The sequence below is a fragment of the Hibiscus syriacus genome, unplaced genomic scaffold (assembly GCF_006381635.1).
Source record: "Hibiscus syriacus cultivar Baekdansim isolate YM2019G1 unplaced genomic scaffold, ASM638163v2 tig00112293_pilon, whole genome shotgun sequence".
Classification (NCBI taxonomy): Eukaryota; Viridiplantae; Streptophyta; class Magnoliopsida; order Malvales; family Malvaceae; genus Hibiscus; species Hibiscus syriacus.
The window spans coordinates 1538663-1565101 of NW_024063296.1; the positions used below are offsets into that span (position 1 = coordinate 1538663).

The 26439-nt window shown below is 36.1% G+C and overlaps 1 protein-coding gene across 1 annotated transcript in view; it reads right to left on the reverse strand.

Annotated features, from left to right (window-relative positions):
- The window catches only part of LOC120177656 (protein ENHANCED DISEASE RESISTANCE 2-like), a 29721-nt gene extending 4009 nt beyond the window's left edge, over positions 1-25712 (reverse strand). Inside the window, exons 1-18 of the mRNA XM_039183730.1 lie at positions 25684-25712; positions 25318-25621; positions 24178-24252; positions 23858-23911; positions 23208-23273; positions 23039-23097; positions 22540-22613; positions 21620-21745; positions 21142-21176; positions 20672-20772; positions 20498-20593; positions 19953-20017; positions 19799-19870; positions 19252-19422; positions 18581-18783; positions 18364-18430; positions 17971-18146; positions 16956-17057 (exon numbers count right to left, since the gene is read on the reverse strand). Coding sequence (XP_039039661.1) covers positions 16956-17057; positions 17971-18146; positions 18364-18430; positions 18581-18783; positions 19252-19422; positions 19799-19870; positions 19953-20017; positions 20498-20593; positions 20672-20772; positions 21142-21176; positions 21620-21745; positions 22540-22613; positions 23039-23097; positions 23208-23273; positions 23858-23911; positions 24178-24252; positions 25318-25611 — 1836 coding nt within the window. The 5' untranslated portion in view covers positions 25612-25621; positions 25684-25712. The remainder of the gene's footprint in view (positions 1-16955; positions 17058-17970; positions 18147-18363; positions 18431-18580; positions 18784-19251; positions 19423-19798; positions 19871-19952; positions 20018-20497; positions 20594-20671; positions 20773-21141; positions 21177-21619; positions 21746-22539; positions 22614-23038; positions 23098-23207; positions 23274-23857; positions 23912-24177; positions 24253-25317; positions 25622-25683) is intronic.
- Between the last annotated feature and the right edge of the window lie 727 nt (positions 25713-26439).

Below are 26439 nucleotides of genomic sequence, written 5' to 3' on the forward strand. Positions count from 1 at the left end.
TGAGGCTCAGGAAAAGGTCATAGGAGAAAAATCTAAACTTAGTGAGAAGGCTGTGATTCCGAGAAGTACAAGAGATGATAGATCATATAAAGATGTCTTGTTGTCGAGCAGATCGCAGAAGATAGAGTCGGAGCAAAAGGGAATCAGATATGAGAGTGTCAACAAGGGGAGAGGGAAGAAGAATATTTGGGAGATGCACATTCTTACTGAAAGTTCAAGCTGGGTGAAAAGGTCTCTCACTGGTATTGTTAAACATACTTTCGAATTGGAATTGGTTCAAAGAGCCTTGGGAAATGAAGGTCTTGAAGTTCAAATTGCAAGCTGGGGGTATGTATGGAATTCTTGTGTTGTAACGTTCAAATCTGAGGAATTGATGAAGGACGCATGGTTGAATAAAAGTGAGGAATTATGGTTCTGGTTCGACCGATTAGCGCCTCTGTTGAATGAAGGTGGTGTGCCAATGGCTTACTGTCTGGTTGAGTTGTATGGAGTTCCTTTGTTATGTTGGCAACAACATTTCCTTGAGAAGTCAACAGGAAGGTGGGGATCATTGGAGGGCATTCAGGAATCGAATATTAACAGGGAAGATCTCTCGACGGTGAAAATTTTGCTAAGGGTGGCAAGTCCGTTTGATGTCCCGGAAGTGTTAACTTTAGGCTCCTACGGAAGATCTTTTAAGGTGACTACAAAGCTGGGATCTACTTCACTGGTTTCAAACTTCTTTCTTGGCAACACGCCAGAGAAATTTTCCGATGGAAAACGCACAGTCATCGAGTCGTCAGAGGAGGAAGATGTCAGCTCACAATCTCCTGACATGTCAGGTCCAGTTCGGCTTATTGAGGAAGCTCGTCAGAAAGTTGACATTTGAATTGACCTGGGATTTTCTGCCGGGGTTGGTGTAGCAGGTAAAGAATTTCAGTTTTCAAAAAGAAGCTTGGAAGGGAAAGGCATTAATGAGGGAGTGTCAGATTTTCAAAGCTTGGGGAGTAGTAAAAAGGGTGACTATGCTGGGCTGGGCATCAGAAATAAGGAGAATAAAAAAGGTAGCTTGCAGGGCCCAATCAGAAAGGAGCAGTGAAACCTTTTCTCCAATAAAGAGATTAATTCCTGCTGGGCCAGCAATAGATCTTATTGGGCTCGGGTATGATAATCAAAATCATAATCTTAATTCTCTAAGCAGATCAGGGGATGGAGAAAGAGCTAGGGGAAATCAAAGTTTTTTGTCAGATGTGGTTGGCATCAAGGATACAACAGGGATTGATGGTGCAGTGGGGACTGCAGAAGGCTTAAAGTTGCTTAGTACAAGAGCTGGTTCTCAAACTCGTTCTGTTAGTTCTCTATCCATGAAGAGTGCTCCGGTTGGAAGAAAGTTAAATAAAATCCATAAGAGAGTCTATAATAGGTCCAAGGAAAGGAATATATGGCTGGATGTATTAGCATGGGAGAGCAGTAATAAGTTGGGTACGATATTAATTCCAAGAGGGTATCATTCTCAAACTCCACAGGCTACTGTTCTTTCAGAAGGGGATAGTGATGATTTAAGGGGGAGGAGCTTTAACAGGAGAGTTAAAAGATCCCTCATTAGGGATACTTTAGATCATGCTAGTGTTTCTACATTATCTTCATCAACTTTTCCAATGTTGTTGGAGGAAGCTATTGCTACATGGGAAATTAGCAGGATATTGGGTATATCTTTCAAGGAAGGGAAGAATGCTTTTCTACAGAAAATAATGGATTTGGAGAAAGGTTTGAGTCGGGCTAGCTGAGTTCGTGGGTGATTTCTGTGAATGTTTTGGTAGTTTCAAACAATAAAATGATGTCAAAGCTATTTAGTTTGTCGTGGAATGCTAGGGGACTGGGCAAGAAAGAAAAACAGAGAGATGTTCAAAAGTTAATTTATGAGAAAAAACCAACGTTTCTTTTTCTACAAGAAACAAAACTTGAGATTTTGCCAAAATCTTTTTTAAGAAGTGGGTTAAATAAGTTGCAAGGATTCGTTGTGTCACCAGCAGTAGGTTCTTCAGGAGGTATTTTAAGTTGTTGGGATGATAGTTATTTTGAGCTAAAAGATCAGTTTATCCACAGGAGGTTCATTGTTGTTTTTGGGAAATTCAGATCCAACCAATTTAGGTGTGGCTTCATAAACGTTTATGGTCCGTCTGTTGAAGAAGAAAAGGTTGATTTCTTTGAAGAACTGGGATTGTTTTTGAATGGGTACAATTTGCCTTTATGTGTGGGAGAGGACTTTAATGCCTACTTAACAGAAGATGAGAAGGAAGGTAGATCTCAAAATAGAAATTCTATGGAAATTTTTAGTCTATTTATTCAGCAAACGGGGCTAATTGATTTGCCTTTAATTGGAGGGAATTTTACCTGGAGTAGTAATCGAGATTTTCCCACTGTGGTTAGGCTGGACAGGTTTCTGTTGAATGTCAGTTTCTCCTCAGCATTTTCTGGTATCACTCAAACGTTACTGCCTAAATCTATCTCGGATCATAATTCAATAATTCTAAAAAGTGGGGAAGGCAAGAGACCTTTTAGGCTATTTAGCTATCTAATGGATGAGGATGGTTTGGAGAAGGTTGATGAGTCTATTAAGGAGTTCAAGGACAAGAAAAAAGATGGTATTTTGAGCATTCTTAGGAATACAAAAGTTGCTATTAAGAGCTGGTCTGGGAATATGAATCAGTATCCACGTGTTGATATTTCTATTCTAGAAGACAAAATTAACCAACTGGAAAACAATATTCAGCAAAACCAAATTTCCAATGCCTATGACAGTCTAGAAGAGTTGAGGTTATTGAGAAATGACCTTTGGAAACTTTACAGAATTGAGGAACAAATCTGGTTCCAAAATTCAAGAGAGAAGTGGGTTAAAGGTGACCGGAATTCTAAAATTTTTCACACTTGTGCTACCATTAGGAGAAGGATGAACTCTCTACATGCTATTAATGTTGGAGGTGAAATTTTCAAGGATCCTATTCTTATTAAGTCTACTGTCAGAGAGCATTTCTTCAAAGCTTTTAACAGCCGATCTACTCTGGAAATGGAGGATTTTAAGTTGAATTTCTCAAGAATTTCCATGGAGCAGAGTCTTATGTTGGAAAAGGAGTTTACGGAAGATGAGATTTGGGAAACTCTAAACTCATGTGATAGCAAAAAAGCTCCTGGGCCGGATGGGTTGAATATGGGATTTTTAAAAAAAAAAAATTGGCCCTCCTTGAAAGGTGATATTCTGAATTTTTTCCATAATTTTTTCTTAGAAAAGGATTGGGAGCATGGCATTAATCACTCTTTTATAACTCTCATTCCAAAGGGTTCTAATATTGGGGGTTTAGATGATTTCAGACCTATTAGTTTAGTAGTTGGGATGTATAAAATTCTTTCAAAGTGTCTTGCGAGAAGGCTGAGGTGTTGCATCGATGATATTATCAGTGATTCACAATTTGCTTTCATTCCTGGTAGACAAATTTTGGATTGTTCATTTATTGCTAATGAAGGAATTGACTTGTGGAGGAAGAGAGGATTGAAGGGTTGTGTATTGAAGGTGGATTTCAAGAAGGTTTATGATACGGTAGATTGGGACATTCTCTTTAAAATTATGGCTAAAATGGGGTTCGGATCAAAATGGTGTTATTAGATTCGGAAATGTGTTACAACTGCTTCGATGTAAGTGCTAGTTAATGGTGTTCCTACTGTTGGAAATTTGGTCATTGAAAGCCTTGATTTAGTCATAATCTGTGAGATATTCTAGGATTTGTTTTCTATGTAAATCAAGAAAAAGTAGGAAAGTAAAAACTGTCAAATATTGGCTCTAATTAGTTTCTTTTTTTGTTGCAATTTCTCTCTGTATAAAAGGAACCTTGTACTCATTCAAGAAATAAGACACATATTATTTCTTCATTCTTTTCTAATTTGGTGTCAGAGCCATAATCGTGTCTTAACTCTAAAACACAGTAGTTCCAAAATCACTGTAGCCATGTCCGAAGTCACGTCGGAAATCACCTCAACCCCTGTTGCGGCCACTCCGCAGCACCACTCCAATTCTCATTCTGTCCAAATCACCACCATCAGCTTAAATGGTGACAACTTCCTCCGATGGTCACAATCAGTCCGGATGTATATTCGTGGGCAAGGGAAAATCGATTACATCACTGGTGACAAGAAGGCTCCTGCTGTTGATGATCCGCTGTACGCTACTTGGGATGCTGAAAACTCCATCGTTATGACATGGCTGGTCAATTCCATGGAGGAGGACATAAGCTCCAATTACATGTGCTATCCTACTGCAAAAGAATTGTGGGATAATGTTAGTCAGATGTATTTTGACCTAGGCAACCAATCTCAGGTTTTTGAGTTGACTTTAAAATTGGAGGAGATTCGTCAAGGAGATAATTCTGTCACCACATATTTCCATTCGTTGAAAAGGCTGTGGCAGGATCTTGATCTCTTCAACACATACGAATGGAAAAGTATTGACGACTGTAATCACCATAAGAAAACTGTAGAAGATAGTCGTATTTACAAGTTTTTTACCGGCCTCAATGTTGAGTTTGATGAAGTACGAGGAAGGATTATTGGTAGACCTCCTCTTCCATCCATTGGCGAAATATTTTCCGAAGTTAGAAGAGAAGAAAGCCGAAGGAATGTAATGCTAAAAAAGAAGAGTACTGGTGAGTTAAAAAATATTCTCTTCAGGGGGAGACAAGTGATGTAGAAGACAATTTTTGGGACATTTCTATCCCACTACCCAATGTCATTTATCCTATACAAAAACCACGCATTTCTGAGAGTGGTCGCTTTGAAAATCCAAATTCAAGTGTTTCTAATAACGATTGCCTAGGAGAACCAGGTTTGTTGGTGCCTAATGAAGGAGATTCTCGTTCAGGGGGAGAAGTACTACAAACTAATCAACGTGATTTGAATTCTGAGCTTCAGTTTTATACTAGGAAGAGATTTCATTTGAGAAATAAAGACTCAAATATCAACCCTGCACGAAACCAATCTGAAGATCTAAGTTCTGGTGTCGAAACTTCAGGTAATCCTATCCCTACTACACCTTTGATTTCCTCCACTTTGTCCAACAATTCACCTAGTATTCCTGATCTTGATGTCCCTATAGCACTTGGGAAATGTGTCCGAAATTGCACTCAACATCCCATTGCAAAATATCTTTCCTATCACAGACTATCAAAAAACCATAAAGCTTTCAATGACCAAATATTTTCCGAAGTTAGAAGAGAAGAAAGCCGAAGAAATGTCATGCTAAAAAAGAAGAGTACTGGTGAGTTAATTGAAAATTCTGCCTTATTGAGTGATGTTGCAGCCTACAAGGCAGCAAACTACCAGCGCAGGTCTGATGATAAACCACGGGTCTGGTGCGATTTTTGCAACAAACCCTGCCATACACGTGAGACATGTTGGAAAATTCATGGCAAACCTGCTAACTGGAAAAACAACAAGCAAGGAGAGAAGAATTGTGGAATTCCTACTGCAAGTGAAGCTGACTCAGGTCCCTTCAACAAAGAGCAGATTGATCAACTCTTGAAACTAATAAAATCTAATTTCTCATCCGGTATTCCTAGTGTTTCTTTGGCACAAACAGGTAGTAATCCTAAAGCCCTTTCTTGTCCAAATTCCTCTCCATGGATAATAGATTCCGGAGCCTCAGATCACATGACTAGTTTTTCTCATTTATTTAATACCTATTCACCTTGCCCTGGAAATGAAAAAATTAAAATTGCCGATGGTAGTTTTTCACCTATTGCAGGAAAATGACTCATTAAACTGACAGAGAAAATTAATCTCAATAATGTTCTTCATGTCCCTAAATTAGCCTGCAATCTTTTGTCTGTCAGTAAACTATCTAGAGATTTTAATTGTTGCATTACCTTCTTTGAATCACATTGTGAATTTCAGGACCGGAACTCGGGGATGATGATTGGACGTGCTAGGATGATTGAAGGTCTTTATTACTTTGATGAAGTATCTATCAGTAATAAAAAAGTTCAAAGCTTTAGTGGTACTAGTTCAATTTCTGTTCGAGAAAAAATAATGTTGTGGCACTATAGACTAGGACATCCTAGTTTTCTTTATTTGAAACACTTATTTCCAGAATTATTTAAAGGGATTGATTGTTCTTCTTTTCATTGTGAAAATTGCATTTTTTCAAAAAACCGTCGTTCCCCTTATTTATCAAAAGATTATCAGGCCTCCAAACCTTTTTATCTGATTCATAGTGATGTTTGGGGCCCTTCTAAAGTTACTACTATTTCTGGTAAAAGGTGGTTTGTTACTTTTATTGATGACCACACATGGTTATGTTGGATTTATCCAATGAATAAAAAGTCTGACGTGAAAGATTTATTCAAAAATTTTTACACTATGATTGAAAACCAATTTCAAACCAAGATTAGTATTTTACATTCTGACAATGGAACAAAATATTTTAATGAGCACTTAGGTGATTTTTTGAAAGAGAGGGATTTTTCATCACTCTACATGTCGGGATACCCCTCAACAAAATGGCATAGCAGAACGAAAAAATAAACATTTACTTGAAGTAGCACGTGTCATAATGTTTTACATGCATGTTCCCAAATACTTATTGGGTGAAGCAGTTTTAACAGCCGCTTACTTGATAAATAGGATGCCTATTAAGGTGTTAACATACAAAACACCACTCGATTGCCTAAAATAATGTGAGTGTGGATGTGTCGTTTTTGGAAAAAAAAAGCCTTATTTCACAAAAAAATTCCAACACCTACTGATGAATTTCCTATGGCTAGAGGTCTTAGGCAGAGATGTTCCTTGTCCCCGTTGCTGTTTAATTTCGTTGGAGAGCTTAATTTACTGCTACTCAAGGCAGTATCTTCGAGTCTGTTCTGTGGTCTGGTTGTAGGCAAAAACGAGGCTTCTCTTAATTTATCACATCTGCAATTCGCAGATGATCTCATCATTTTCTACTCTGCATCGAAGACAAATTCTAAACGTTAAGAGGGTTCTACAGGTTTTTGAAGTTATGACAGGCCTTAAACTAAATCTCACTGAAAGTAAATTATTTGGTATCAATATTAGTGAGGAAGAGGTAATGTAGTGGGCAAATACTATTGGTTGTGCAGTAGGTCAGTTTCCATCAGAATATTTGGGATTGTCGCCTGGTGCTAAGAGGAATTCTATTGTGTTATGGGATCCGATTGTGCAAAACCTCTATAAGAAGCTAGCTGGATGGAAGGCGAGGACTCTATCAATGGCAGGGAGATTGGTCTTATTGAAGGTTGTTTTGTGTTCGTTACCCACCTATTTCATGTTCCTCTTCAAAATTCCTACTGTCGTGATTGCTAAACTAAATTCCATCATTGCCAGATTTTTATGGGGAAGAGGGGTAGAGGTCAAAAAAATCAATTGGGTAAATTGGTCGACAGTGTGTTCTGGAAAAAGTGATGGTGGTCTTGGTGTTCTGGATATTAATTATATGAATAAAGCCCTCCTAGAAAAATGGTCTTGGAGATTTGCTAATGATAGGAACACAGTGTGGAAGAGGGTAATATGCAGCAAGTATAATCTGGATCCCAGGTTGCTGATGTTCAAGAAAAAACTTTCTGCACATTCTTCTTGGATTTGGAAGTCGGTAGTCCAAAATCATTTCAAACAGGATCAGTTTGGAGCTCAGTTTAGAAGTTTGTTTAAAGTTTGTGTGGGTAATGGAGACAGGATCAGTTTTTGGTTTGATAATTGGGCGCTTGATTCACCTCTTAAGGATGTTTTTCCGAGATTGTTTGCTCTCGCTTTAAACAAAAATGGGAAGCTCAATGAGTTTGGCGAGTTTCGGTCTGGTTCTGGCATGTTAATATGAGAAGGAATTTGAGTGATTGAGAAATGGTTCATTTTTGTGATTTAATGGCTCTAATTCACAATATCACTCTGTCCCATGAATTGTCTGATGGGTTGATATGGAGAGGGAATGGGGATGGAATTTATTCTATAAATTCGAGTGTGAAGTCATGCTGTCCTGTTTCGACAGCAGACTCCTTTTGGATGAAAAACATTTGGAGGGGCTTGATGCCTCCTAGAGTGGAAGTATTTATGTGGCAAGTGGTGTATCAGAGATTGCCAGTTAAACAAGAACTACAAATGAGAGGAGTATTAGCTATTGAAGATGTTGCATATCCTCTATGTAAAAAGGAGGCTGAATCTTCATCACATTTATTTTTTACTTGCCTTGTGGCATGGACCCTATGGAATAAATTTCTAAAATTTTGGGGAGTTTGTTCGGTTTTGCATGCCAATGCACAAAGCTTCATGTTGTCGTAACCGGTTTTCGTCCGGGTACGAATTTTTTTACTTAGCGGGAAAAGTGATGTGAATAAATGCTTTTTAAAATAATTTGGGAGTCGCCATCGGCCTTTTGGGTCAGGTAGGTCGAATACCTAAAAAATATCTTTTAAAAGAGTTTTTAAGAAAACATCAATTAAAAGATAAACTGATCTGCGTTTTAACCAAAAATTCGTTCTTTTTAATAATAAAAAGGGATTCGTGGTCGGTTACGTTTAGGGAAGGATTAGCACCCCTACAATGCCCAAAATTGATACTTTTTAATTATAAATTGTCTCTATTATTAGAAATTTAAAAATTCAAAATATATTTAATTTATAATCCTATTATTTCAAAATTATAATTATGAGGAAAAAAAATAATTTATATATATTTATAAATAAAATATTTATTTATTTAGAAATATCAGAAAAAGACTTCTAGGTACCTTAAGACAGCTCTTTTCTTTGATATTAATAAATATTAATATAATAATTTAAATAAAATTAAATTATAATAATTTTTTTATAATATTTAATTTTAAAATACCAGAATAGGACATCCAGTTGTATTAAGACTGCCTTTTTCTTCGATATTGAAAAATAAATAAATAAATATTAAAATATGATAAAAAATTTATGTAAAAAAATATAAATTATATTTTATTATATATATATTTATATGACTATATAATAATAATAAAAATAATATTTAAATATATAAACAAGTAAAATTAAAACAATAAAAATACAATTAGAACTATATATTTAAAGGCAGTAAAATAAATGCTAATATTTAAAATTAGTGACTAAATTATAATAAAATTAAAATTAAATACCTAATTCATAATTAATTATTTAAAATTATAGGGATTAAACATGCAATTTTCCTTATTTATTAATTTGGTGACTAAAATAAAATTATATAAAATTTTATTATCAGATTAAAATAAATTAAAAATATAATTTGGGGTTAAAATATTAGTTAATAAAATTAGAGGACTAAATATGTTATTTATCCTAAATATTTATAAATACAGTTAAGGGCTAAAATATAAATAAATAAAATTTAGAGACCAAATTAAAAGAATTATAAATTCGATTTAGTGACTAAAATGTAAGGATTACAAGTTAAGGGACTGCGGACGGGATTTAACCCTTAGTTAATTACACAAATAGCCCTCCCCGAAACGACGTCGTTTGGGAAGGGCTATTTAATGCCCGAAACCGGCTGGCCCGAAGGGTCAGCTCTCATTTCCTTTCTTCCCTCTCTCTCTCTTCTTTGAGAGAATTCAGAATTCTCTCGCTTCTCTCTAAAACAGAGAGAAGCACACCGGCCGACAGCCGTTCGCCGGCGTTGACCCCGCCGCCGGCCACCGCCTTCGGTGGCCGGAAAAATTTTTTTTTACACTAAAATGTAGATCGAACCGTACTAATGACGGTTCCGGTGGTCTTTTCTTTTAAATAGCTCCCGATCGGAGCAAATCTAAGAAAATACCTTCGGTTTTCGAAGGTTTTTGGTGACGTCTAGAGGCCGGTGGTAACTCCGATCAAGGCGGTGGCTTCCACGGTAAGTCTCTCTCCTTCCTTTCCTTGTTGTTTTAGTGATTTGCTTTCTGTTTTTTTTTTGTTCTCTGTTTTTGCTGGTTGTCCTCCGTTTTCTTTGCAGGTTGGGTGATGGCTTTATAGCCATCACCGGCGCTTGTCTCGGACCGGTCCTAAGGGTGGAGTTCGGTGAGTCACCGAGCTATGTGGTGACTCACCCCTAGAGCTTGCAACGTGGGCGGCGGGTGTTGAAGCAGCAAAGCTTCTGGAGTCTTCAGCGAGGCGGCGGCGTCGTGGCTGAAGTGGGTTCGAGCATCTGGCAGCTGACCGTCGGCAACGGTCTCTGGCAACTGGAGAGGCGGCTGCGGCGCTAGGGTTAGAAACCCTAGCTGAAACCCTAAATGTTTAGGGTTTCAGTTTGGTCTGGGCCGGTTGATTGGGCCTTCGATTTTTGGGCTTGTAATTTTTATTATTATTTATATATATATATATATATATATATATTTTAATAATAATAATAATAATAATAATAATAATAATTATAATAATAATAAATAAATAAATAAAAATGGATAAAAAGTTAGTATCTTCACATGTTAGCTTGGGAAGCTATGGTGCCTAATTCTAAAATTTGGTCCTTTATTCTGGGAGTGGTTCTTTAGACTACTTGGAAATTTAGGAATGACATTGTGTTTAATGGGGGAAGGTTAGATCAGATTGATCTATTTTTAATGGCAAGATGTAGGCTGGCTACTTGGTTCTTAGCTAATTCCAAGGATGTGTCTATTCTAAAGGACTCTCATTAGTGATCCATCTCTTGGGGATTTTTGCTCGAATTCAAGGTTTTCTATCATCAAAACTGTTTCTTGGTCTCCTCCTCCAAATGGCTTTATTAAACTGAACGTGGATGCAACAGTGAATGTAGATTGGAGGAAAAAGTGGTGTTGGGGGCATTCATAGAATGGAGGATGGCTCGGTTATGGGTTCTTTCCAAGAGGCTGCTGGTCCAGGTCCTCCTTTATTGATTGAGCTTATGGCAATTAAGAAGGGATTAATCTTCTTTGGTTCCATTCATCAGCGTTTTAAGGAACGTTTAATCGTGGAAACAGACAGTAAACTAGCAGTGGAGTGGGTAAAGAATTATGATCGTTGTCCCTATGTCTACTTAGACTTAGTGAAAGACATTGTTACTATGTTGACAGATTTGAATGGAACTATTAGATGGGTTGCTAGAACAGCCAATGTGGAGGCTGATAGCTTAGCTAAGGCTGGTATTGGCTAGTTCACTGTTCTGATTAGGATATTTTAGTCTTTGGGTTGGTTATTGTAAAGGGAGTGTTTATGTTTGTTATTAAACATTATGTATCTTTTGGTTATTAATGAATCCTAAGGCACTCTTTTCCTCCTTCCGCTGATTAAGGAGCATTTTCTGCTCTATTAATCATGAAGGGTGTTTTTAACGAGGCCTACTTTCTTATCAAAAAAATTGCAAGTCTACCTAGCATTTTGAATTTTTGTTAGGTTTGCTAAGTCTCATAATACAGAGAAAATTAGTGTAGTTGGAATGAGGATGTTGCAGAAGGCAGAATGATTGTGCAAGAAAAGATAAGATAATAAACATTTTTTTTAAAAGATTGGTGTTAAGTGGAACAATTGAAGGGGGAAAGGGCTTTTTTTTATTATTATTGTTAGCTAGAGATATAAATAGAAGAAACAAATACTATAGATCACCATAAAAACTGAAAACTTTGAAGCTTCCCAATGTTGGTTAAAATGGTTTCATCCAGTCTAAAGGTTAATCAAATGTACAAAACTTAAGAAAAACCTCATCTGAAGGCAACATTTGTATTCCAGCTCAGAAATGTCTCAATACAATAAATAAAACCAAGAATACCAAATTTGACTTTCTGCTAGATGAGTCCTTGTTCATTCATTTAATTATCCACAGAAGCAAGGGTAAAAATTGTTGGAAATCCTAGAATTAAGGGACTGAATCTTCTTCCTTATTTTTAGGAGTTAACCTAGTGTAAAATGTATCTAATTGTAGTTCCTAATTTTTAGGGATTCTTTCCTATTTTTTGTACTAATTCTTCTTTTAAAAGATGTAATCTGCTGGTAGAGAAATATCATAATAATTATTTTCTCAAATTTGTTCATGGCATCAGAGCTGTAGGGATATTTCTGATCCATTCTACTTTAATCTTCTCCCGTGTCTTGTTTTTCTATCATGGCAAACACTGGAAATATTTCTGATTCTAAGACTTCACAAGTAACTCAGAATGTCAATCAAGCACTCTCATAGTGATGTTAATTCGTCCCTCAAAATCACTAATCACCGATTAGATGGGAAGAATTTTTTACAGTGGTCCCAATCGGTACTCATGGTGATTCAAGGCCGTGGGAAACTATGATACATCAGTGGAGAAATTCTACGTCCTCCCCTTACTGATCCTACATATGCTACGTGGGAACTCAACAATTCTATTGTCATGGCCTGGCTTATCAACTCCATGGAGAGTCACATAAGTCGAACCTAACTCTTATTCAAGGCTGCAAAAGAAATGTGGGATGCAGTCAAGGAAAATTATTCTAATCTAGGAAATGCTTCTCAAGTTTTTGAAATCAAGCTAAAATTAAAAGACATTCAGCAAGGAACTCTTAATGTTACACAGTACTACAAAAACTTAAAAGTCTTATGGCAGGAACTCGATATGTATTATGAAGTGGACTGGGGTGAAGGCTTGGAGCACACCAAGTTCATGTTACATCTCAATAACGAACGGCTCTATGAGTTCCTAGCAGGGCTGAACCGAGACTTGGACAAAGTTCGTGGCCGTATTCTGGGTAGAAACCCTCTTCCAACCATTGGAGAAGCATTTACAGAGGTTCGGAGAGAAGAAAATCGTCGCCGAGTAATGATGGGAGATTCCAAGGAACCAAAACCTGTGACCAATTCTGGTCAGTCCTATTGAATCATCTGCCCTAATCTCAAGGGGCCCTCAATCTCAAAAAAATCGAGCAGGGAATGATTCAAAACTAAATCGCTCAGGAGATCGACTGTGGTGTAGCTACTGTAACCATACTGGTCACACAAGTAAAAATGTTTCAAGCTCCACGGTTATCCTGGTACAACAAAAATTCAGAAGGAAAATAAGGCTCTTTTATCCTTGGGCAGCTCATCCACTGCGACCCCTGTACCTACTGAAGCCGTTCAGGATGTTCGCCTAGCAAAGTCCCAACTTGAAACTATTCACTAGTAATCATCCATCATGGATTCTAGATTCGGGAGCATCCGATCACATGACAGGTAATTTATCACTATTCCATACGTATGCCCCCTACCACAACCAATCTCGAATTCGGATAGCTGATGGTTCATACTCATCTGTTGCTGGAACTGGGGCTATTCGACTCACTAAGGACTTCTCACTTGAGAAAGCTCTTCATGTCCCTAGTTTATCTTGTAATTTACTGTCAGTAAGTAAACTTACTGAAGACAAGGTTATTTGTGCTGAATTTTCTGTTGATGGGTGTATTATACAGGAACAGAAATCGGGGAGGATGATTGGCATTGAAGGTTGATGATGGACTCTATATATGGGATGACTACAAGGACAAGAATAAAAAAGGAGTATTTGCTCTCTCTGCTTCAAACGAGGACACTGTCATGATGTGGCATCGTAGGTTAGGACATCCAAATTTCTTGTATTTGAAGTATTTTCTCCCTATGTTATTTCGGAATAAAAAAATCAATTCCTTGAAATGTGAAATCTGTCAATTGTCAAAACATACCCGAGTTCCTTATCCTTTGAAGCCTTATATACAATCCAAACCTTTCTCTTTGATTCATAGTGACCTATGGGGGCCAAGTCGTATTAAAAATATCACAGGTGCTAGATGGTTCATAACATTTATTGATGACCATACTAGAGTGTGTTGGGTTTACCTTCTAAAAGAAAAAACAGAAACACCAAAAGTATTCCAGAATTTCCACTCCATGATCCGAATCCAATTTGACTCAAACATACACACGCTCCACACTAATAATGGAATGGAGTATTTCAATTTTGTTTTAAGCCCCTACCTCTCTGAACAAGGCATCATTCATCAAAGCTCTTGTCTTGACACACCTCAACAAAACGGGATCTCAGAAAGAAAAAATAGACACCTACTAGCTATTGCTCGAGCCTTAATGTTTACCATGAAAGTTCCAAAATACCTATGGGGGGAGGTTGTCCTTACTGCATGTTATTTAATAAACCGTATGCCCTCTAGAGTTCTTAATCTCCAAACTCCTTTACATGTCCTACAAAAAAACTTCCCCCTATTTCGTGTTCCTATCCTACCAGCCAATATATTTGGTTGTAAAGCCTTTGTTCATAATCACCAACCTAATCAATCCAAACTTGATCCTCGAGCACACCTATGCGTCTTTGTTGGCTACTCATCTACACAAAAAGGATACAAATGTTACTCACCCACCTTGTGTCGCACATTTGTCTCTCGTGATGTCACATTTTTTGAAAACGACCCATATTTTACTGCCACTCATCTTCAGGGGGAGACTCTTAGTGAAGATGAGACTCTCCATACTTTTCTTATTATACCCCCTGAGCCTATCCTTAACTCCACCATCACAAAAAATTCTAAGGATGACCCTGTCCTCATAACACCATATTTGAGTGTTCCACTGGAGAGAAATGAACTTCCCAGCGATGAAATCCCCATTAGAAGTAAGCTTCAGCAACCTAATCCCTCTGAGAAACCCCAGCTACAGCCTCTAGAAATCATTGTTTATTCTCGAAAACATTTCCCTCCTAAAAACGACACAACAACAATGCCAAATTCATCAAACTCCGAGGACTGTCCTGTTCCAGAACATTCTCCTGGTTCGTCGAATTTGGACCTTCCCATCGCTGTTCGTAAAGGCACAAGAACTTGTACTCAGCATCCAATCTCTCAGTTTGTATCCTATGGAAATTTATCTAAAGTTTGCAAAACTTTTGTAACTAATATTGACAAAGTAGAGACTCCAAGAAATGTGAAAGAGGCTTTGAAATCAACTGAATGGAGACATGTTTTTAAAGAAATGAATGCTCTAAAAAATAATGGGACATGGGAAGTTACAGATCTGCCAGAAGGGAAGAAAACTGTGGGTTGTAAATGGATTTTCACCACAAAAAATCAAGCCTGATGGGAGTATTGATCGGCACAAGGCCCGACTTGTGGCAAGAGGCTTTACTCAAACCTATGGTCTCGACTATGATGAGACATTTGCCCCCGTTGCAAAGCTTAATACTGTTCGAGTCCTCCTTTCCTTAGCTGTCAACCTTGATTGGCCCTTAACACAACTTGATGAAAAAAATGTATTCCTCAATGGAGACTTGAGCGAGGAGGTATATATGGACTTTCCACCAGGCTTTGAAGAAGAAAAAGGACGAGTATGCAAATTAAATACGGATTGAAACAATCCCCAAGAGCTTGGTTCACCCGGTTTTCCAAGGCTATGACCAGCAGGAATTACACCCAAGGGCAAGCAGATCATACACTATTTTACAAACACTCGGGAAGTGGGAGATACTCTATTCTTATCGTCTATGTTGATGATATTATCCTAACAGGGGACGATTCGAGTGAGTTGTTGAAACTAAAAGACTTCCTCAGCACATAATTTGAGCTTAAAGATTTGGGAAATCTCAAATACTTCCTTGGCATGGAAGTAGCACAGACTCGGACAAGCATTTCTATTTCCCAACGAAAGTATGCTCATGATTTATTGGCTGAAACTAGCATGCTAGGTTGTAAACCTGCCGAGACCCCAATGGAGTTCAATTCTAAGCTAGGCAATGATGATGATGGGGAAGAAGTAAACAGGGGGAGATACCAGCGACTCGTGGGAAAACTAATTTATCTATCTCACACCAGACCTGATATTGCATTCGGTGTGAGTGTCATCAGTCAGTATATGCATGCTCCAAAGGAAAAACATTTGGAGGCAGTTTACAGGATGCTAAGGTATTAGAAGGGAACACCGGGTTAAGGTCTTCATTTCAAGAAAAACACCAGTCGTGACATAGAACTTTACATTGATGCTGATTGGGAAGGATCAGTGAGTGACAGACGATCTACAAGTGGTTATTGTAGCTATGTGTGGGGCAATCTTGTGACATGGAGAAGTAAAAAATAGTTCGTTGTGGCTCGTAGCAGTGCAAAGGCAGAATATCGAGCTTTATCTCATGATATATGTGAGGGAATTTGGTTACAAAGATTAATGAAGGAACTTAAAGTATCCTAGGTCAAACCTATAAAGGTATATTGTGATAATCAAGCTACTGTCAATATAGCACATAACCCAGTTCATCACGATTGTACTAAACACGTGGAGATAGATCGTCATTTCATCAAAGAGAAGGTAAATTCAGGAGAAGTTTGTATCATCTATCTTCCTACTAAGCAACAAGTTGCAGACTTGATAACTAAAAGTCTGAGTAAGAACGTGTTTGAAGATTTTATTGGCAAGCTGGGATTGATAAACATCTACACACCAGCTTGAGGGGGGTGTTGGAAATCCTAGAATTGAGGGACTGAATCTTGTTCCTTATTTTTAGGAGTTAACCTAGTGTAAATACGTCTCTAATTGTAGTTCCTAATTTTTAGGGATTCTTTCCTATTTTTTGTACTAATTCTTCCTTTAAAAGATATAATCTGCTGGTAGAGAAATATCAGAATAATTATTTTCTCAAATCTGTTCAAAAATATATACCTTATAAGCAAAACCTCAAAATACATAAAATTCTGCTAATATTGAAAAGTATTCCTTTAGCATAGGAACAGCTTCCCTATAGCATGAAAATTTGTGAAATACTACTGTTCCCTTTTTTAGATTTTAGCAACAAATTTTGAGAATGTAAGATGAACAGATCCAGAAGGCTAATAGCGAACTAAAGTAGTAAGGCTTCACTACACAATTATCGTCAAAAGTAAATGAAAAAATAAAACACAAACTGCAGCAAATTTGCTTAGAATGAATCACTTCTACACAATGTTAAAACACAACTGCAATGAAAGGGGAGCGCAGAATGAATCCTCATATAATACCTGAACTAGACACCTAGGATGCAATGCAATTTTATCTGTGGCTTTATCAACTTTGAACCAGTCAACAGCTAATAGCGTGAGAAGGGGATCTGAACCCATGACCTGCAAAAAGATTTACAATATTAATAGATTCTCCGCAGAACAAATAGAGTCTCAGCAAGAACAAGGAATGTGAAGCACATAACACATATACTACACCCAAAGGAAGAGGATTGTCCCTCTTTCTGATATGAAACAAAAAGAAATGTTTTTCCATCATATAGAAAACCATAATTTCTAATTTGCATTAAAAGCTGCACATTATGACACAGAAAACTCATCAAGTCAAGAGAACAAGAACTCACAAATTATGAAAGCTAAAATTAAAAATGAATCAAAATGATGTCCCTCTGTCAGAAACAAAACAAAAATATTTTTTTCCATCATGCAGAAAGCCAAGACAACAAGAAAACGCAAAATATGAAAGCTAGAAGTAATAAATAAATCAAAATGTGATAAGAGTTCAGACAAAGCACATAAAATGACTGAATTAAACCAGAGGGTCACAACTTTTAAATCAAATGAAGAGTACAGCAGTGAGACAGAAAATACCACTAGCAGATACACATGTAAAGCCAATTTCAGTCAGACATCATAGAAGCCAGACATTTAAAGTAAACTAAATCACATCCATGACCCATCATAAACAGAATTAATGACTGGCAAAGATAAAGCAAACTTATCAATTCAGAATGAGACCAGAATGAATGTGTAGCACTACAACCAAACATAAACAGATTGCCATTCCAATTTCCATCGCTTTTGCAATAATAATATACCAGAAAGTCAAGTTTCAAGTTTTTGCCAACAAGCTTGTGGTTTGTTAGACTCTTAGTTTCAATGAGCAAAGATCAAACTCTGGAAATCTATATATATATATATATATATATATATTCATGCTTTGATGATATAAAATAAATAGATGAAGGCACTCAAAACAAATACATGCCAAATGATTTAGAAGAAAAAAACACACCTTGGCACTATCTCTTAAGTAAGTCTTTCCTCTTATCATAAATCCCCTACCACTAGGAGAAGTCCAACAATTTGAGTCAGTCTCATCCTTTCCTTTACAGAGGGAACCATTGAATTGGCTTGGATCAAAATGGAAAGGAGGTACACTAGGATCCAATTCCTTATTTACATCAGGAGCTGCATATCCAGTGACCTCATACTTAGAATACTTAATAGCTCAAACTGGAATAAAGGACAATATATCATTTATGCTATAAGTTATAATCTAACAAACCAAAATTAAAACAGAGTGCATAACTTAGTAGCAAAAGATTTAAATTGTCCCTTCAAAATAAGAGTAAAAAGTAGAACCAGACTGATCTTTTCCGATACAAAATTTAAGACAAGAAAGAACCTGAAGATCGCTTCAAAGCTAAGCTTGAGATGGCCCAAGATACATTCTTCAGCTTAATCTTCCTTCCCTGATAAAGTTGAGAGAAAGCTATCAATGAGAGAAGATTTTAGGAAAACTACAACTAATATTTCAGCAAGATCAAATAGCACAACAAATTTTAGCTCTTCTTTGGAGAGGGCAGGCACTTGTATTTTTGAATGAGGCACAATGGAATTACCTTCTTGTCTGGATCATCCTCACTCTCTTCATCTTCAGAAGATGAAGAAGAACCACCAGCAATTGCATCATAGAATTCGTCCTGCCCATCTGAATCCTCAAAGTCGCTATTAGAAGTTGAAACATCAGAAAGTTTTGATTGGAAAACCGTGGAGGAAGATTCATAACTCAGTGATGGATTTGCTCCAATATATTCCTTTAACCCTGAAACATATTTACTAGGAAACATAACTACACTACAGAAGCAGAGGCATAAAGGATAACAGACACAAAATCCTGCAGGTTTTGACACAGCTTTTGGATATTTTGTTTTTACAATAACTCTTTAAATTTTTTCATTCATGCTCTCATTGTCGTTAGCAACCCAGGTCTGTGGGTAATGTTAGGAAAGGAATGTATTCCTTACATGTTACATTGTCAAAAAATCAAGCGATGTATACTAATGATAAACCTATAAAGTGGTTCAAGCAACATCAATCCTGCTCAATAGAATTTACCACTGAAGCGATAAATGAAAGAACAGTTCATATTTGAACAGTGTAGTTAGGTTTTCTTAGCTGATCATGTCTCTAAAATGCAAAAGAATTCTGGAGCCCAGCTGTCAAATAAAGATATCAGACAAGATTTCCTAAGCCATTAATAGATAATAAGAACTTGATTAGATAACTCAACCTGCCACTTGGGATAATAAAGTATATGGAATGGTATTTTCAAACTTTGAGCAGCTATTTTTCTTCCATGGAAGCCATCCATCAGTATGAAACTCCAACATATGCGTTATGAGACATTTTGCAATGTTTGAACCCATGGGTGCATTTAAACTTCTAATCTCCCATGTAGATGCTGCCATCCACAAATAAAGAGATACATATTATGAAAAGGGATATAAGCAAGATTTATAGCACAAGGTCTCTTTACCAATGAAAACTATAAAAGACATCTTACAGCAATCCAAAACCCTAGCACTGCCTTATGAACAATTGAATTGCCACAAAATGGAAACCAGACATCTAAAAGCAGCATTTGCTAAAGATAAAAAAATAATCACATCTATATGGATAAATCAATCCCTCCAAAAAGTATCAAAAGAAAGAAGAGAGATGCAAAGCAGAAATACAACACTTCCTCTTGTTTTAAATGCACAATGTATTCATGCAATAGATATCAACATACTCTTCAGATAGAAAATAATATTCCAACTACGAATACAAATTCTTACGATTAATTGTTGTACGCTTGTATCCAGACCTAGAAGGCCGCTTCTTATGTACAGCTGGAAGTTGCAAAATCGCTGCCAAACAAGAATATAACATACATGAGCAAAAAGGGGCAAGTTAGTAAACTAAAAATATTATCAGCATATTCTCTCTTACTGTATGTTCCATCTTGCCCTCGAAACCACTGCCTAGTGAAGACAAAATCTCTCTTGGATTTCCATCTAGAAAACATGTAATATGACAAATAAATGCAAGCCTATGATAGAAGATAAAAAATAGATTCATGCCAATTTGATTAGCTTAATATTAGCTGAGGAAATTAATACTGTTCAACCTCTAATTATCACCATCGGTTAAAGAGAAAAATAAATACTGTAGATTCATGCCAACTTGATTAGCTTAATATTAACTGAGGAAATTACTGTTCAACCTCTAATTATCACTATCGATTTTAAAGAGAAAAGTAAATACTGTTCAACCTCTAATTATCACTATCGATTTTAAAGAGAAAAGTAAATATTGTTCAACCTTATCACTATTTGTTTTAAAGAGAAACAAAAAAAATTGAGGATACATCAACCAATCATAAGTGCAAACTCAGAATTGGCTTGATGAAAACCACTTGATATGTTTACATGTGCACTACACATTGGAGGAATGATTCTTCAGAAAAGCAGGAGTCCCCTTCTGGAAAAACTTACTGAGTAAGATATTTTGGATCATATATTCCATAAACAGCATCGTAGTGTCCATCATAGGAATCTATCAGCTCCAAGTCAGCAGTCACCGTATCCCACCTGTGAAGGTAGTTAGTAGAGAAGCAAAACTTGCGTACCAGGAATATGAAATCAAGGAAAATAGATGGAACAGCTTACTCATATCTCTTACGGCGGTCCAGATTTAAGATTACTTCAAAAACGGTATCTGCACTTGCATCTACAAGAGCAACAGCCTTTACAAGGGCAGCTTTACCATTCTATAAATATATGAAGATCATTTAAAGAAGAGATTTGAGTCATTCATCTGATAAACATATTGTTTAGGAACATAAAGCTGATTGATCAATTATTATTTTAACACAAAATAGAGCTGCAGAAACAAACACAGGCACTGAGAAATTTAGATCTACAAGTTCAATTTGCATTATCTGTAAACTGCATATTTGGCACTAAGTATTAACTGTAAAGCCAATAATTAAAGTTTCTTTATCATTCACGTTCATGTACAATTTTTCTCAAATTAAGGCTAAAGTTCCAAACTTCCAAAAAGCATGTGGGAAAATCTATCACGATGCTTTTCTTAAACAAATTAAAAGGGGGGAAAATAAGTATGATACTATAAATACCTTAGAATCAGCCACATCCTCAAGGATTCTAATACCTGAAACCAATCAGAAAGCAAACTTTTAGATGGTTATACAAAAATTGTTTCTCTATTAGGACCATTCCATTTTCTTAGCATGTTGAGAGACTCAAAGTAAATCACAAATTGTCAAATCTTTCATTATCCAGATCTTAATGAGAAGAAATTTTTAATTCTTCAGCCAACATGCTCGGGAATCAGGAGATCAGATGATAAAGCTAGAGCAACTCTGACAAAATAGAATTATTGAAAGGACAAGGTTGATTGCAGTAAACCATTAACAATGACAATATGACTGCATCATGACAGTTTTCCAGCTCTGGAGGTTAATGTCTACAGTGCTTTAATATATCATTGCTCCAGTCCAACAAGTTTAAACTTATTGGTATTTGTTACAATTTAATATCTTGCATTTTTTTCTCTTTTGGATTAATGCATTTTGTTTAACCAAAAGAAAATACCATTGATCGTACGAACACATTTCCATTCATGTGCTTCAATTGCATCTCCAAATTGCCCTTCAAAGTATCCATCTGAAGTACCATAACCACCCAAGTTTGAGGTTTTCCGCAAAAGCATCTCTGGACCTATGAGCAGCCAACATAAAAAAAAAACTACAAGTTTTACTCAGCACTATAAAAGAATTATAAAAAGTTGAAAAGGCATTCAGCATTAAGACATACATATTAGAAACATAAAAATTTATTTTCTTTAAATTTCAAAATAAATAAAAGAGACTTCATATCAATTAATTCCAATTTAACTCTCACTTCCTCAGATGGTTTCCTGCTTGAATATGACACAGCAATGCCTTTTCAGTCTCCCCAAATCATAAATTTTTCCACAAAACTTTTATTCACGGATTTTCTCTATGCTTTCATGATAAAAAGTGCAAGCTTGAACTGCTGAAATTTCTAACACGAACTTACGTTCAAATTTACGAACGCATTATCTTGATTTTCATTATCCAGAAAATCAACTTTGTTGGAATTGTCCAACTGGAGTTACTGAACAAACTTGGGATGCACACTTGACTTTTATTACCTTCATTTAAGATTTGGTAATTTCAGCAAAACAGCTGATACAAAACCAAATAGGCTTTGTAGAATGCGGACCCTAGGATGCAGCATTTTCTTTATCTTAAGACCAATGCATGAAGTATTAGCTTATCATGATTCACCTATAATTTTATTTGTAATATCAAATACCTGCACATGATAAACAACATTTGACACAAATTCCATAATATTTTACATAAGGAAGAAAAAACTGTGATACACTAAGAGGTAATTTTATACCACAAAGTGAAAATAGTAGAATCTTTTTAAATATTAAAAGGTGCAGTGGACTAAATACATAATCATGACAAATACCAACTCACCTTTTCCAATTCTTATAAGTTTCTTCAGTCCGTGTGCGTACCGCTTTACTCGTGGTCGATGTTCCAAATCAATACTTCAGAAGAAAACAGGCAGAGCAATTGATCTTTCTTCCAGAAAAGAACGTATTAAAACAAAGTATAATATGTAGAAGCGTGCAGAAATTTTGATTTTGTTACAAGAGGCTACTAGCTGATATATCTTATAGTTCAGCAACATAGTCAAAATAAACATATATATGTTGAATTGAATACCAAAACCAAAATTTAACCTCAAGTAAACGTCAAAGAACTATCTAGTTATACTGCATTTCATTATTTTCACAGATAAGTACCTTCTGTTCTTAGTATCTACTCAACCTATCAATTGAAATCTATTAATGGAATTTCCCCCTCGATCCTAAGAAATACATTATCCATAAATGTTCTCTAAAATCAGTCTTTAATTATTAGCAAGCTCAAGTAGGCTACTATAACAAGATAGTCAAGGAAAATGGCTTACTCAGTCTCCATGCTTAACTTGTTTCTGGTACTACCTCCTCTTGAAAGTTCATATTCGGCCTGTTGAAATGGGTAGCAAGTTATGTGAATACATGAGGAAAACAATTTCATCTCTTCTGAGAAAGAAACCACACTTGTGAATCAAATCTTTTTAACTGACTTCCAAGTACCTGTTGCTTGGCATGGTCAAATGCCTCCATCCATTTCCGAGCTTCTCCAGCAGAAGAACAAGCAATCTTGAAGCCAAAAACACTAAGTTAGCTGTGAGTCACTTCCACACACAAGACAAACTAACCATTAATAAGAAAGAAAAGTAACTTAAAGAGCTAATTATCTGTGTATAAAAGTAAAAGCTGACACTTCCCTGGTCCTGCATTATGCATTAGCATCACCGAAGGAACCAACAAACGCACTATGGCTTTAGACATGAAGGACTCAAAAAAAAGGAAAAATAAAAATATGGTTTTGATTACTAAACCATTCACATTTATTTTGTCAATAATTGCATCTTCCATGTTATATTACATACTAGACAAGAGGAAATACTTATAAACCTTCACAATCGGTAACTAGACCCAACCACAGGATTTAATATCTTTAGAGATGATTCAAAAATAATTTAAGGAAGAGGTTGAAATATGAGCCAATTTAAGCATGATATTCTCCAAAACATTTGTCTAATAACTTGTAAATTTACAAATTACAACAACTCAATAAACTCAAAGGTTATACATACCAACAGAATATCATATGATTAAATGCACAATAAAAGGTGATATCCAGCAATCATTATCAATTCAATTTTGTGAAACAAACTTACTTCTCCTTTCTTGGACTCATTCAATCGATTGTAAAATTGTATAACATAAAAATCCTGCAAATGGTTAACAAAAGAAAAGTGTCAAGTACAACATGAAGATTGCTTAACCATAAAATCATCAAAATAGCCATAAAAAATCATGAAGTGATCCAACTGAAAAAAGCATAAACAATCAACCACCAGAAAGAGCTAGTGAGAAAAAGAAAACTGGAAAAGAAGAATAAGAACCATAATATACTATTCAAAAGCAAGTTTTTGAAAGAAAAATAATAGTGAATGATAAAAACAAACTAAGCAAACAATGATTACTACAGACTTACCCCATCATTGACTTTCCGCCGTCCTAACTCCTCCACCATCAATGTAGGTCCAATAACACCCTTCCTAATAGGTTTCTGGAAAAGATAACATATTAGAAAGCGAGAATTCATAACAATTAAATGGGACGAATGGTCAGACACACAAAACTGAAGTAATTATTCCTTCAAGAACATTGGCAAGCGATAACAATGAAAAACAAGCAAGAGAATTGAAAACAATTTCCAAATATAATATTGTATTTGAAGATCTCTCGTATTTCACCATCATAATACTAAGTGAATAGCAAATAGACTCCTATTAAATGCAATTACAGAAGAAAAAAACAGCCTTGAATTTGAACTTCGTAATTGTAGGCCTACATGGTTGTCACTTTCTCATAACAGAAGACATTTCTACTCTATCCAAGGCCCCAGAGTTGAGTAAGAGACATTTAGAGACACTTTTCATAACAATGTATAGACAAATTAAATTCAATAATGAACTTAAATTCATAAGTTAAATCATGTAGTCATGAAAGGCCACATATTAGCAAGACCAATAACACGGGCAATTTCTTCTCTTTTGATAGACTTGCCGCATCTTGTTGATTATTGTATGGTGTTATGAACTTTAATCAGTTCTCTACAAACTCCAAAGCATCTAACCTTCTATGAATTGCATTCTCTTCTGAAGGGTGCCCTCCTAGAAGCAAATAAATAAGTTGCAGACAAAAAGTTGCAAATTCTCCCTCGTTTAACTTTTATATTTATAATGACCTGATTTCCTAACTGAGAAAACAAATACCAACTTTTTAAGGAACCAGAAGGTTTCATAAACAAAAATGTATTTAACCTTCTTTTCCCCATGCTTAAGCTGAATTATCTAAAGGCAGCCTTGTATACTATGAACTCATTCTACTAATTCAACAAAGTCTTGGAAATATATCAAATATTTAGACCCACAAACATACAGTCTCGATGTCAATCCATTCACTGGAACACCCTAATTAGAAGGAAGACTGCCTAAATAAATTATTTCTGTAAATGAATAAATCAAATTCATTATAACTTAAAAACAACATGACGAACGTATACATAGTCAAAAAAGATCCATCAAGTCCAAAAGAAAAGAAAAAAGAGAGGAAAAGTGACGTTACGTACAATACCGGGGTTCTCATGAGGATCTCTTTTGTACATCATAACGTATTTCCCCTTTATAAGGAGGAAGCGAAGATGACAATATTCGTGGCCGATCGAGTTGACTCCAATATGATACACCCATCCGAAAAATTCAAAAATCCCCTTCTCGTCCCCACCGAAGCTGGATGAAGTTTTATGCCTATGTTTATGGTCGCCGTTTCCGCTTCCGTTGCTCCCGTTGCTGCTGTCCAACAATACTTCTCTCTCCTGACCTCCGTCGCCTTCCTCCGTTATAAACGCCGTCGTTTTTTCCATATTTGAAAAAAAACTTCGCTCCAATGAGGAAACAAAAACCAATCTGATTTTGATCTGATCGGAAACCACTTTCAAACAATGAAGTTGGTTTTGGATCGATCGAGGGCGGATCTGAGGACGGAATGAATCAGCTAAAGAGGAGAGGAGAAGGGATGAAGAAGGAAGGATATATTTTAGAGAAAATAACCTTCATATGATTTTAACCAATTTTGTTTTAGATTTATCAAAATGATCAACTAAATCGTAATATTTCGGTATCGTAAATCGTTGTGATAGTCTAAGTTCGTGTTATGATTTATTTCAAGTTCGTTGTGATAGTCGAAGTTCGCGTTGCGATTTATTCCAAATTCGTTGCGATAGTCTAAAATTGCAACGACTGGTGGTATTGCATTTGTTTGTTAAGAATTTTTTCTAAAAAGATAGTATTCGCACGGACGTGTATTACCACGACCCGACCCGACCCAACTCGACCCGAGATGAGACGAGACGAACGGCGGCGACTCGCGAGAGTCCCCTTATTCTCTATCACTCAACAAGGAAGTGGGAAATCCAAGCCTTAAATATCATTCCCAATAGTGTTTCCAATACTACGTGGGATTGAACATTACCAACACTTGTTCCCAATACTATGTGGAATTGAGCCTTAAATAGTGATATTATTTGTGAATTATAGTTAATGACTTTAGTATTTGTATGAAAAGTATTTGTGGTTCGTTTAGTTTTCATGTAATTCTAATTTATTTTCAATTGATTGTAATTGCACGATAACAATTTTTTTTATTCTCGCGAGTGATGTAATTTTTTTTGAATGTTTTGCTTAAAATTACA